This window comes from Pseudochaenichthys georgianus, chromosome 13 (assembly GCF_902827115.2).
Source record: "Pseudochaenichthys georgianus chromosome 13, fPseGeo1.2, whole genome shotgun sequence".
Taxonomy (NCBI): Eukaryota; Metazoa; Chordata; class Actinopteri; order Perciformes; family Channichthyidae; genus Pseudochaenichthys; species Pseudochaenichthys georgianus.
The window spans coordinates 32,625,491-32,638,200 of record NC_047515.1 but is presented as its reverse complement, the minus strand read 5'-3'; the positions used below and the strand labels follow the sequence as shown (position 1 = coordinate 32,638,200).

Sequence of the window (12,710 nt, the reverse complement as noted above, 5' to 3'; positions counted from 1 at the left end):
TTATATATACCCCTCTAAGTTATAAGAAATATTGCAAACATTGTTGCAAAATATAATTATTGCTAAATGTATTGTTGTGGAACACCACCTTTTAAAAAGCAGCTTGTGCTTATGTTTTTTTTTATACATGAAGTGATTGGCAGGATTTTATTTTATTTGAGTATGTTTTCAATTATCCTCATGCCAAACATTTATATTATCTCCCCTCTAACATATTGGGTTCTTTTAGACATGCTTCCTTCTGGTAAAAAGTATCACAAAATAAAAATAACGAATAAAAACAGATACAAATAATGATTAATAGGTACGAAATAGTGATCCAGAATCCTTGACATGCACGGGTTCAGAAAAGTGAAATCACTTCAACTCCTATATTTGTCTTGAGTGGGCGTTCTGGTTCTGGTAAACGGGTGAATGGCCTCTACATCTTGGGCAATGGTAGCTCTCCCATTACAAACAGGCCTTGAAACTCAGATGTTCAACACCTACGCACCTACCACACATATTACACAGTCCTAATGTGAAATTGCAGTGTGCATTTTTCGCACTTCAAACATGTATCATGACCTAAAGTGTTTGTTTTAGTAGGCATGAAGTTAACCTTTTTAAATGTTAACATTTCAAATCATTGTTCTTTTGTTTAGGTAGTTACATCTCTATCTCTACATTTCTTTTTGGGGTAAAGTGTCTTGCCCAGGGACACAACGACATGCTGACTGCAGTGGGACTCGAACTTGCTATCCCCTGATTCGATTCACACTACCCACTGAGCCACAGCCTCCAGTTATATTAAGAGTGGATAATATAGTTATAAATTGAGAAAAGCAATGAAACCAAGTAATTGTGTTCAAATTCTTTCTCTACTGATTAATGGGTTCCATTTGTTTTTCAAAAGTATAAAACAATTTATGTAATAGTCCTAAAACCTTTAAAATACTCAAACTAGTGGGATTTTAATTGTTAAAAAAATGCATTAAACAGTTAAGTCTACTTAAAAAATACATATGAAGATTAAGGTGCCTTACGATAGCAATTTGTTTCTAGTGAAATATAAATCTGTACTATCTAGTATTAATTATAAGTATCTGTATCTCTACAGAATAATACATTGAGCGGGAAAAGGGCTTTTTCTGGCAGTTTACTTTTTGAAGGAACATATGCAGAATGTTTTTCAACCTGTAACCATTACACTTTCAAATAATGTGTTGATCATTTAAAGACTCTGCACCGAAAACAGATTATTGTTGGATTTGCTGTTGCAAGAGCTTTCAGAGGTGTGTCACGTGTTCCTATCACGTCAGCAGGGCCTAACCTTTAACTCTGCACTTTAACTACAGTGCATTATCTTAAGAACAGTGTAAAAGGCAGCAAATTGCTCCACAGAATCATAAAGGCAGAAGATAGTGTTCCTATCAGAGCAACAACTCACTGTATGTTTGTTGGCAAATAAGTAGCCCAAGTTTGTCCTCATTACTCTCTGATAACGTGAGGGTTTGTCAGTATTTTTTATTCAAACAATATCCCTTAGTGACTGTACTGGATACAGATGCACGGCACCTTTTTTGTTCCTCTAATGTTTAGGTTATTTGAGTTCAGGGTGGATTTTCTTGATGTCCCGCTGCACAACCCGCAGAGCGATACAACCTGCAGTGACACTCTGCAACCAGGTCTCTGGTCAAAATATCTGTATTAAACCGACCTCAACAGATGTGACATTGCAAAACCACCTCAATACTCTCAAGAAGACTTGGATACAGCTTTCTGAAATCTTGAAGAAGATGAGAGAGAGCTCCACACTGTTGCTCGCAGCTGAGATAACCTCCCCTGCTGGTTTGAGAGCAGTGCTCCATCATGGAGGCAGCTGGAACAATGACGTGACCTTTGAACCTCAGCCAGGGCCTGATCAAGTGATTTTCTGATTAAATATTTATCAGCTTCAGGCAATTACTCCACATCTGTCTGGTTGTTGATGGTCACTGTTAAACTGGTTGTTTATCAGCATCAAAGAAGTTCCCTTTTTTTGGTGTCACGAAATCCTATCACATGTTAGAATATCATTTAGATTGATGTAACTGTTGCTATTGAGATCTTTGTGATTGTGACACAAACTAGTTGTCAGTGAAGAACTTCCCTTAAGCAGTTTGCAAGTGTCCTGAATCTTTAGAATCCCCAGGATCAACAGTTTCCCTGTTTAAATGTTAGTGACACTCACCATAATAATAATAAGGTGTTTAGTCACTTGAGTATCAGGGAACATGCAACCTTAGCAGTTGTCTTGCCAGTTAGGTGTTCTTAGTTTGAATTGATAACAATTACAACCGCAGTTATCTTGAAGGCTCTGTGTGGATGCTGACGTGTCAGTCTCAAAGGTTGTGGTTCTAGATAAGGTTAATTTTTCTGTCAAGGCCTATTTCACATTTGTTAAATGGTTTAGTCAGAAAACAAATGATAAAATACTGCATTATGCCCATCACTATTTCTCAAAGTCAGAGAAAGCACCTTCAGGTTTCTTGTTTACGCCCACCATTGGTTCAAAACCATTGTTTTTTCTTGCTTGTCTGTTGCAGTTTGCCTGGCTAAATAAAGCACTCTGGAATTCAGATATAGCAATTAATGGTTATTTCCTTACATTTGACAAATTGATAACGACAATCGGAACCTTGAAGTGGCTTGTATAGCCGATAGTGTCGTCACCCCTCTGTCATCAAAGCCTCATCAAGCTTTGCTTGGCTCCTGTCTATAAACATTGTGTTGTAGTCAGGGGGTGAGGGTCAAGATTACCTGTGTCAAATGATAAATAACAAAGGCAAATGGAAGTAGAGAAAGACAAAGAGGGACAAAGGTAATTTGGTCAATGCGTCAGAGACGCATTGAAACCATCTTAAATGTAATATAGAAATGTGTCTTGTGATTTACACTCATAAACATTACAAACGCTGACACAAATGTATGAAATTAGACCAAACAGCTGTTCAATAAATGCAGTAAAGGAATTTTGTTGAGACTGTGAAAGATATTAGTTGACCTTTTGCAAACAATTTGATCCACCATGGAGGTGTACTTTATGGTATTTTGAGGAAACAAATAAGCCAGAATAAAGAGATTTTAATTGCATTAGTTATTTGGTTCTGATCAAATAAGTTGTAAGTGTTGTTTCTAAGATAAAAAGCATTATCTCCAACTTCTACTGAATATGATTGAAATGTTTGCTGCCTTGTGTTGCTTCATGTTGCACAATATATGACCTTTGAATGTTGCAATCGCTCTGAGCAAGTATTGACAGTGCACGATTTTCTGAGTGAAGATGTTCAGAGAAAAGCGTGCATCGATTATCCTACTGTAAATACAATACCGCATATTATGCAAGAAACACAGGGTCTTGGTGGTTATCACTAACAATCACAATGATTAACCTTGCACCCAATAACCCTGCACCTTTGGCCTTTGTGCAAAATGATTTCTTTAGCAAAAAATGAACAAGCATGATTAAAAATGCATACATTATGTCACGCTCTCTGTTTTAAGAGACATTTGCACAATTGTATTTCTAAAATGGGCATGGTTCATCTCTTTCAAACTGCAAATAGACTTTGACCTTTTAAGGGATTTAAGGGTTGTGTGACAGAATACATTATAGCACCTATAGTATATCCAATGTATTATTGGAGGTAACTTTGTATACTATGGTAATTTCTATTTCTCAAATTTCACAAAGCCATGGTGGCAAAGTCCACTTGTGATAGGACAACAAACAGCATGGCACTCACCACCCTTTGACCTATTAATCATCGCACTCACTAACCAGTCACAAACTTGAGATAAGTCATTTTTCTCAATCGATTGGTGCACTCTTACGTGGTATTTGATAGGTCTTGGTAAATGTATGTGTTTTTTATATATATTTTTTTATTTTTTAGTTATAAAATAAACAGACATTGCTCCAGATAACAGAACATACAACAAAACATGTAACAACAAACAACTAAACAAAACGTAATGGGGGGGGGGATGCAAGGATGACTTCCTAAGACAGCTGATTGTGACATACACAGGACATTACATACACAATACATTATACATTCCACAGGAGATGCTTATTGTATATTGACAGGGTCAGATAGGAGAGCTGCGGACAGTGAACCGAAATCCTCCTGTCTCCCCTCAAAAAATGTAAATGTGTGTTTGCATGCATATTTTTCATTCACAATGAAAGGACTGCGGACTGAATGTGATTACATTTCAGAGTTGATAGCAATGTTTCTGTTTGCTCTTATTTGTTTCACTTTCAGGCCTATGACAGCACTGGAACAGTCAGTCATTTGGATGTGTTCTCTTATAAACTCTTCTGCAACAAATAGTATGCAAAAAAAACCTGTTGTATGAAGTTGTGCTACACAAATGTAAAAAAAACAAAAACAGGATCATGTATAGTCCCCTGAGGGACACCTTTACATTCATTTTATTCTTGTTTCCTACATCAATGTTTTCAAACCCTGCCTTCCTGTCCCTTCACACTCTTTTCCAAATTAAACTACCTTCATGGCTCCGTCTTAACACTAGCTTGTTTAGTTCAGCCTTTTATTATCCTACACACAACAAGAGTAGCTTTGCAAGAGAACAAATGTGAAAGCTCTTTGTCAAGCAGAAACAAAAGCTTAGCTTGGAATTATCACCAGTAAAATGTCCTGTTGCCCTGAAAGGCTTAGTGCATTTAGAGGATAGCTGATGTTGCTGAGAAACATTTGTGCTTCAATAAAAGTTACTGATAATGTAAAGCCAATCTGTGACTCTGTGTGTCAGCGTGTGTGCTGAGTGATCTTCTCCCAGCAGGCGACCATTGAACTCTCTACTCAGTTCCCCTGCTGAGAGAGATGGCAGGGGGTGAGGTCCACCTCCACGGAGACACACACGCCTCACACCTCCACCCCCACCCCTCCTCCCCACACAGACCGATCCCTCATCCAGGCACTATAAAAAGTCTGCTCTGGCTCAAGTTGTTCAGTCTCATCAAGAACTCCTCCAGGTAAGACAAACAGCCTCTGTGGCTCTTACTGGGAAATTGGGTAGTCAGACTAGACTGCTGGGGAATTTTTTCACATCTGCAAGCTTTCAGCAATCTGTGGGCTTTGACGAAAAAAGGATAGGTTTCTCTGTATAAAGACATGTTTTGGTTTTAACTCTTAAATAAGAGATATTTAATTAAATTGATTGAAACTTTGGGATAGTGCTGTTTAGCTTGAAGTGATAGTAAACATTGTTGGTTTTAGCATTCTCATTTTAGGAAGAGAAGGATTCCTCAATTTGAGTGTGCCGGGATTTTGATTGTGTTTGAGCTCAATGACTGTTTTATTGTGAAGACTGGATTAGTTTACAAAACACTGTTTATCAGCTTAAACTGTCTCTCAAAATGTATAACCCTGCATAATCTACCCAGATTAAAGGTGCCTTTAATAGGCAGCCATATGCTTAGTGTGGACTCAGGGACCCGTGTGTAGCTCTTACAGTGTGTTTAAGCTTTCTTACTTTTAAGCCTTCTAATCTGGCCTTCCAATTGTTTTAATTGGGGGATTCAAAGTTTACTGAGTTTCCATCATTACATAGCTTTTGTTTGCTCCTTTGTGTAATTTAAACATGTTAGATTGAAACACATTTTACATGTATAACTGTGAGTTTGACATGTTGCCTTTTTTTTCCTACTCTAGACCACCACCATCATGAAATTCGTTGCTCTCGCTCTCGCCCTTGTGCTGGCTGTCGGTGAGTTCGGAATTAATATTTTTCCTACTAAAGGGAACATATTTAACCTGCATGTAAAGTATTGCTTAACATGCGTTTACGTTATATCTCAAATTATTACAACTGAATATTTATGTATTAAAAACTGTATGTTTAGACTGCCATCTATTTCATCTCCCCACCCTAAATGTTTATCTCTTTTCTCCCCCTTTCCTTCTCAGGCTCTCATGCCGCTTCCATGCAGGCCGATGCCCCATCCCAGCTGGCACATATCCGTACTGTTATGGATCTGTACCTGGTTCAGGTGAAGGACAGTGCCAAGAAAGCACTGGACCAGCTCGATGGCACCGATTACAGTGATCTCAAGTAAGGCTATGTCACAGGTTCATTCCCATTCTCCCCAGTCACTTTTTTCCAGTCACCATTTACTCATGTATGTGTGTGTTTGACTTAAGCTAAGTTCCGCTCTCCCATCTCTGTTCCAGGGTTGGCATTTCTCAGCGCTTGGAAGACGTGTTCACTCAGATCAAGACTCTGCAGGCTTCCGTGGGCCCAGTCACCGACGGTGTCGTAGGCACCCTCAGTGAAACCACCTCTGGGATCCGTGCCTCCATCATGGCTGATATTGATAGCCTGAAGAAAGAGCTGGAGCCCAAACGTGTTGCACTGCAAGAAGTCATCGACAGACACATCGCAGACTACAAAACAAGGATGGAGCCCATCATCCATGAGTATGCCGCCAAGCACACCTCCGAACTGGAAAGCCTGAAGGTAAAGATGGAGCCCATTGTGGAGGAAATGCGTGTGAAGATCGCTTTAAACGTTGAGGAGACCAAGGCCGCCATGATGCCCATGGTGGATGCTGTGCGTACCAAGCTCTTTGAACGTCTGGAGGTGCTGAAGACCCAGGTTACTCCCTTCGTCGAGGAATACAAGGAATATATCAAGAATCTCTACGCCAGTAGCCAGAGCATGGACAGCGCGAAGCTCGCTGATCTGAAAGCCCAGATCGTACCTTTAGTCGAAGCCATCAAGCTCAAGTTCACTGCCATCTTTGAGACCATCGTTGCTGCCTACAACAAGCACTAAATCCTCCCTACCCCTTTCTGTAACTAACCTCACCTAACTTCAGGCCTAGATCCATTCCAAATTCCTTTCCATTCCTTCTTTCCCCAAATGTGCAGCCAGACCTCCAAAAATGCCAATGCCTGATTGATGCAGTTCTTTGCAACAAACTAGCGGGACTCTTGCTCTTTCCATCTTATGCAAACACCTTAGTGCGCACATGCTCAAGCACACACAGACCAACACATACACAAACACATACATACTCAGCACCAACATGCTTAGTCTTCATTGCCAACTGCTTACATCTTGTGTAGGAATTGTATGTGCTTAAACATCCGTGTAATGATGCTTGTCTGATGAAAACCGTGCCTCGACAAAATACAGCTCAATAAACATCTGACTGTTAAAAATACTTTGCTCTCTGACTCTTAACTTGAATCTTTCCGAAATGATTTTGTCTGTATTTAAGCAGATTCATGTCCTTAATAATGTACAACACAATGCAGTGCACCACAGAAAGCCAATTTAAGCATATAAATATACAATGCGGTCTTATAACAAAATCCCCTCAGGAATTTAGCAGTACAACAGACTATGATATGACAAAGACAGCATTTTGAGAGGTCATCATTGATCACAAGGTCTATTTGAAAAAAAAATATTGATACAATCAGTTCTACTTAAAGGAGACATCCAATAACATATGAGATATATTCGCATGTGGTCCTGATAGCTGTGATTAATGAGCTGATCGGGGGGGGGGGGCCTATTGACTAACTTGTTGTGCTTTATTAGGGTCTAGATCCCTGAGGGTGGAGCCCTTCAACACTGTCCCATCATAGAGGCACTTGATGGTATAAAATCACCACACCACTAAACCCTTATCTCAAATGTCAAAGCAGACCATTTTGATTCATTACAAATATATATCATATTGTGTGTGTCCTACTTTGAGGCTATTTCATTAGTTAAGGTTTTCATAGTACACAACGCCTTGCATAACACACTGAAAAAAGTAACCTCCGAACATCTTACAACCTTGACAGCTAGTTTGACAAGGGATAGAGGTCCATGCCTGTCAACGTATCCCTGACACTGATATGTTGCATTTATAAATACACTAGAATTACCTTTAAACCAAGACAATTCCTGACTCTCTAACACTAATTAGTAAAGTGTTGAAACTCTGCTCCAAGAAAATAGGCTATGAATAATAAAAGCAGTTTGTTGCTGTCCTTACCTGTCCACACCCTTTAACACTGAGCTGATTAAGGTGTTATTAATGTCCTACTGGTCCGTCAAGATAACTTCCACTTAAGGCTTTAGGCTATTTGAGACAATAGGAAATACAAGCAGGGGATGCTCTAAAAACGTTGTGTGTGCGCGCACTTTTGCGTATTCACACTGCTTGGGTCTGCAATGAATGCATGCGTGTGCAGCTGGGATTATTGCATGTCAGTGGCACTACGAGTATTGTAATGGATGAGGCAGGCATGGGGTCCCCAGTGAGAGTCTCTGGGTGTATAAAACCAGCTTTTTCCTGGACACAAACAGCCGCTCCTAACACTTGGATGTACATCTACCGCAGCACCGGACACTGGACTGGGAGGAAGAGTTTTGTCTTAATTTCCAAGTTAAGTTGTGTGTTTTCTTTTCTACTGGTCTTACATTAATGACAGGAGCTGCTTCTGTTGGTCAGAAGTGGAAGAAAGACCTGGAGTGAACAACATTTTAAAGACAAAAACGACAATTTGTTCATATTATTCATCCTGTAAACCTTCAAACTATGGATGGTAAGTGTTCATTTTCATTTCAATTGAGTTATTTAGATTAACATAATGATCATTATACACAAAGTCTGAACCCAATGTGAGCCAATGTTCAGCACACATTTCTCCTCTCCTAATAGATCCTCATCTGTCTCGGAGCTGTGAACTATCTCTGCCCTGCTGTGCAGACGGGGGGTCACTATCGTGCACCAAGACTCCCCAAGTCAGTGGGGTCAGAGTTCAGCTGGAGATGCATGCGCTTTGGCAGCAGTTTGACCAGCTGGGCACAGAGATGATTGTTACTAAAGCTGGAAGGTGACGATAACACTTATATTCCTCACTTATCCATTGTTTGCTCTCTCTTACAACAGTGTGGTAATTTACATGTTCATAAACTGCAGGAGGATGTTTCCAACATTCCAGGTGCAAATCTCCGGGATGGATCCTACTGCTGAATATGTCCTGCTCATGGACTTTATCCCCGTTGATGATAAAAGATACAGGTCAGACACACATACAGATTGAGAAATCAGAATTGTTTTGAGCTTGTGTATGTTTATTCAAGTCCATCATTGTTCATGTATAACCTTTATCTGTGCTATTTTCCACCCTGAAAGCACACCTCACCTTCCCATACAAATTTGAAACGTGTGTGTGTGTGTGTGTGTGTGTGTGTGTGTGTGTGTGTGTGTGTGTGTGTGTGTGTGTGTGTGTGTGTGTGTGTGTGTGTGTGTGTGTGTGTGTGTGTGTGTGTGTGTCAGATATGCTTTCCACAGCTCATCTTGGTTGGTGGCAGGGCGAGCAGATGTCATAGCCCCAAGCAGGATGCATTTCCACCCAGACTCACCTGCATGTGGCGCCCAGTGGATGAAGCAGACAGTTTCCTTCGACACTCTCAAGCTCACCAACAACCTGCTGGATTACAACGGACATGTCAGTCAATGTCTTTAATGTGACTCCCACATGTTTTTACCTAGACCTTGAGCGAAGATACAAAGTACATTTTTTTAATTTCCATTGCATCACAAACAAACCAATACTCTCTTTCGTCTAACCTGTTGTGTGTTTTTCTCCACCTTCCTCCCTGCCAGATGATATTGAACTCCATGCATCGCTATCAGCCGCGCTTCCATGTGGTGTATGTGGATCCAGCTCCCAACAGTCACTTAAATGCAAACAGGAACTTCTGCTCTTTTTCCTTCCCTGAGACACGCTTTATGGCAGTCACTGCCTATCAGAATCATCGGGTAGGGAATCTGGCATCAGTGGGATTTTCATTGTGATTTAACTAGCATTGGGAAATAATTCATTTGACCTTCTTTCTTTCAGATAACTCAGTTAAAAATTGCTAGCAACCCATTTGCTAAAGGCTTCAGGACTACAGACCTGCAGGACCGGTGAGTGTCATTCAATCATGTCTGTATAAGGTTTCCATGATAAAGAAACACGTGAAACACTTCTCCGAAAAGGCCAGTTGACTAGATCAGAGTTTATCTTTATCGCTGTTATCAGTTGGAACATATTGATAAGGCAAAAGTCCCCATGATAGCTAATATTTGACCTTTGTTTTTAAAGGGGGTTTACACATAAAAGGTTATTGGCCATGTGTGGTAAAACTGCAAGGAACATGATGGTGGTTATATAGAGGTGTGTGTACAGGCATGTCTCAGTCTACAATGCTTGTATGACTATATACATTATCTACAGTATGTGTGTATGTGTCTGTTAATGTGTGCAGGGTGGGTTTTTCCGGAGCCCTAGATGTGTGGTGTCCACCAGAGGGCAGAGCTGAGTCATTCACCACCAAACCCAGAGAGCAGAGAAGCTGGGGATCCAACACTTCAACCAGTGAGTATCTCTCTGAATGAACAGACATATTGGATGAAACAACTTAACATTATTCATATTTTTCAGAACATTATGTTTATTATAGTTTTGAACGTAATAATACATTTTAATCCACAATTTAAACACAGGGATTGTTAAGAGGAAAATTACAAATGTTCTAATAAATGTATTGAAATGTATTTTTCTAATGTATTTTAACCAAATGTATTAAGCGCCTATGAAACTTAAATTTATTATTTAGATAAAGTTATCCTCTGGTTTCGAATTTTCTGTATTTGTTAGATTTATTTTCTGATTAGACATGACCGTTGCAGGGTTACAGGATATATTCTTTAACAGATGCCCTCTAGTGAGTTTATCCAGAGGTGATGTGACGTTCAGCTGTATTCATCAACCTTACTGCTCAAGTGTTGTGATGCTGGAAGATTTAATAAATCTGTTCACTATTAATACACGATAGAAAAACTTTGCTGGATACTTACCTTTCAAACTGCATTCTCCTGCGCCCTCAGGAAAGGAGGACCCGGCCCCGTTGATGGTGGAGCAGTGTGGACTATTCCACCACCTTAAAGACACTGTGGGACATAACATGGAGAGTAAGGACAGGGACAGTGTATTAGCACCCACTTCTTTCCCCTCTATGCCTTCCTACTGGGACTGTCTAGGACCATCTCAAGAGAGAGACGGTCTATTGTAGGAAAAGAGAAGCAAAACTAATTGAACTTTGAATTGAATTCAACTTACTTGCTTCCTCAGCTGATATCAATGTTAATTTGTGTTGTATTATAAATGTATATACTTATTTTCTGTCTCTCAAACCTTTTATCGTCAACCTATGCCAATGTATTAAGTCAAAACCACAATGACATGTCAACTGTTTTACACTTTTATCCAAAACAACTTACATAGATTCAATACTGTCGGCAATCCCCACAGGAGCAATATGCGGTGAGAGGCAGTGGGAATGGCACCAGCGCTCCCTTTATTCGAAGATCACTCACTAGCCCCCATCTATTTACATTTCCTTTCAAATGTCTATGTCCGTGTCATGGTGGAATAAATGATCTGGAACAAGCCACTTTTATAAGAATGTTTAATTTTACATTCTGCTCTTGTCTATCGTATTCTATTTTACATATGGATTTCTGCATTTACTTGGTCACTTGCAACATTCTCTGCAACATTTAGCTTATTGTATTCTATTTGACATTTATATATTTTACTTCTCTTGCAACATAATCTTGCACTATTTTATTTCATTTCGTTAGAAAAAGTGGAGGGGACAATTTCTCTAGATTTAACATCAGCATAGTCGGAGACAAAAGATGTTCCTCCCTTGGTGTTGAACCTTGAGCACCTTCATGAAAAGCCAGTGCATAGACCTCTGGACCACAAATGTGCTTTTAAAACATTAACAACGCACAACTATAGGTCTTGCTATGATGTGATTTGGAGTGAATTTGTACTTTTATGCACATGAGCACACAGGTTTGAAGGACAGAACATGAAATACGTTTTTAAAAATAACCTTTTCCAGCTATGACTTCATCATTTTTGAACAACAGTCCATAATTTGGCTGTGGCTAAGAGGACGAGCTGTTGTCTTTGAGTCAGAAGGTGGTGGGTCCAATCCCAGCCATGCAGTTATCATGTTGATTTATCCTGTATTGTGCTATTTGAGGGGGACTGGTCAGAAGAAGTGAAATAAAATAAGCAACTCAAAGATATTGTTAAAGACACATGCACAACGTTCAGAGCAATTGAAAGTACAATTGTTATAAATGTTATCGTATCCATAGAATAAAAGGCTACATTGTGTGAAACATGCCCAGACACAGAAATTAATAAATATATTAATGTTAGTACAAATAAATGTAGAAATACATTAAAGATACGTGTGTTCTGTTTTATTCTCAACTTATATATTTTTATTTTATTTATTATACATTCATTTATTTCCATATTTATTTACGCATTTATTTATTTCTGTATTTATTTCCAAATGTCTTATTTTATTTATTTATTCCTGTATTTAGTCATACATTTATTTATTTATTTATTTATACTTATGTCATGTTTCGTCCTCCATAGCAACCCGTACCGCCACAAATGTACTGATGAAGTGTCTCTGGGTGTTTGGCTCAAAGGGTAAATGGATGTCTCTGAGTCAGAAGGTTGGTGGTTTTCAGCATGGCAAAGTGTAGATGGTGTGACAATATTTTGTGTTTGCAGCTTTAAGAAAGAAGCACACACAAGGTACAGGACTTTTTATGTTTCCATTTTTTGTAG

The 12,710-nt window shown here is 39.3% G+C and overlaps 2 protein-coding genes across 2 annotated transcripts; both read left to right on the top strand.

The window, feature by feature from the left end:
• Positions 1-4,979: 4,979 nt before the first annotated feature.
• LOC117457847 (apolipoprotein A-I-like) lies at positions 4,980-7,216 on the top strand. Its single transcript, XM_034098090.2, has 4 exons — positions 4,980-5,023; positions 5,703-5,757; positions 5,958-6,102; positions 6,222-7,216. Exons 2-4 carry the CDS (start codon positions 5,715-5,717, stop codon positions 6,823-6,825), a joined length of 792 nt encoding a protein of 263 aa, XP_033953981.1. The 5' UTR covers positions 4,980-5,023; positions 5,703-5,714; the 3' UTR covers positions 6,826-7,216.
• Positions 7,217-8,513: 1,297 nt separating this feature from the next.
• Positions 8,514-12,247, top strand: LOC117457667 (T-box transcription factor TBX1-A). Its single transcript, XM_034097862.2, has 8 exons — positions 8,514-8,597; positions 8,714-8,888; positions 8,975-9,076; positions 9,335-9,506; positions 9,665-9,820; positions 9,903-9,970; positions 10,312-10,421; positions 10,934-12,247. The coding sequence occupies exons 1-8, from the start codon at positions 8,591-8,593 to the stop codon at positions 11,116-11,118; spliced, it is 975 nt and encodes a 324-aa protein (XP_033953753.1). The 5' UTR covers positions 8,514-8,590; the 3' UTR covers positions 11,119-12,247.
• Positions 12,248-12,710: the final 463 nt, after the last annotated feature.

What these genes read in the sequence shown, in the direction of transcription:
- LOC117457667 (XM_034097862.2), top strand. An exon ending in GTTGATGATAAAAGATACAG is followed by an intron (nt 9,077 to 9,334) that starts GTCAGACACACA and finishes TGTGTGTGTCAG; the next exon opens with ATATGCTTTCCACAGCTCAT. An exon ending in TGCTGGATTACAACGGACAT is followed by an intron (nt 9,507 to 9,664) that starts GTCAGTCAATGT and finishes CCTCCCTGCCAG; the next exon opens with ATGATATTGAACTCCATGCA.
- LOC117457847 (XM_034098090.2), top strand. Translation starts at nt 5,715, where the DNA reads ATGAAATTCGTTGCTCTCGCTCTCGCCCTTGTGCTGGCTGTCG. An exon ending in CGCCCTTGTGCTGGCTGTCG is followed by an intron (nt 5,758 to 5,957) that starts GTGAGTTCGGAA and finishes TTTCCTTCTCAG; the next exon opens with GCTCTCATGCCGCTTCCATG. An exon ending in ACCGATTACAGTGATCTCAA is followed by an intron (nt 6,103 to 6,221) that starts GTAAGGCTATGT and finishes TCTCTGTTCCAG; the next exon opens with GGTTGGCATTTCTCAGCGCT.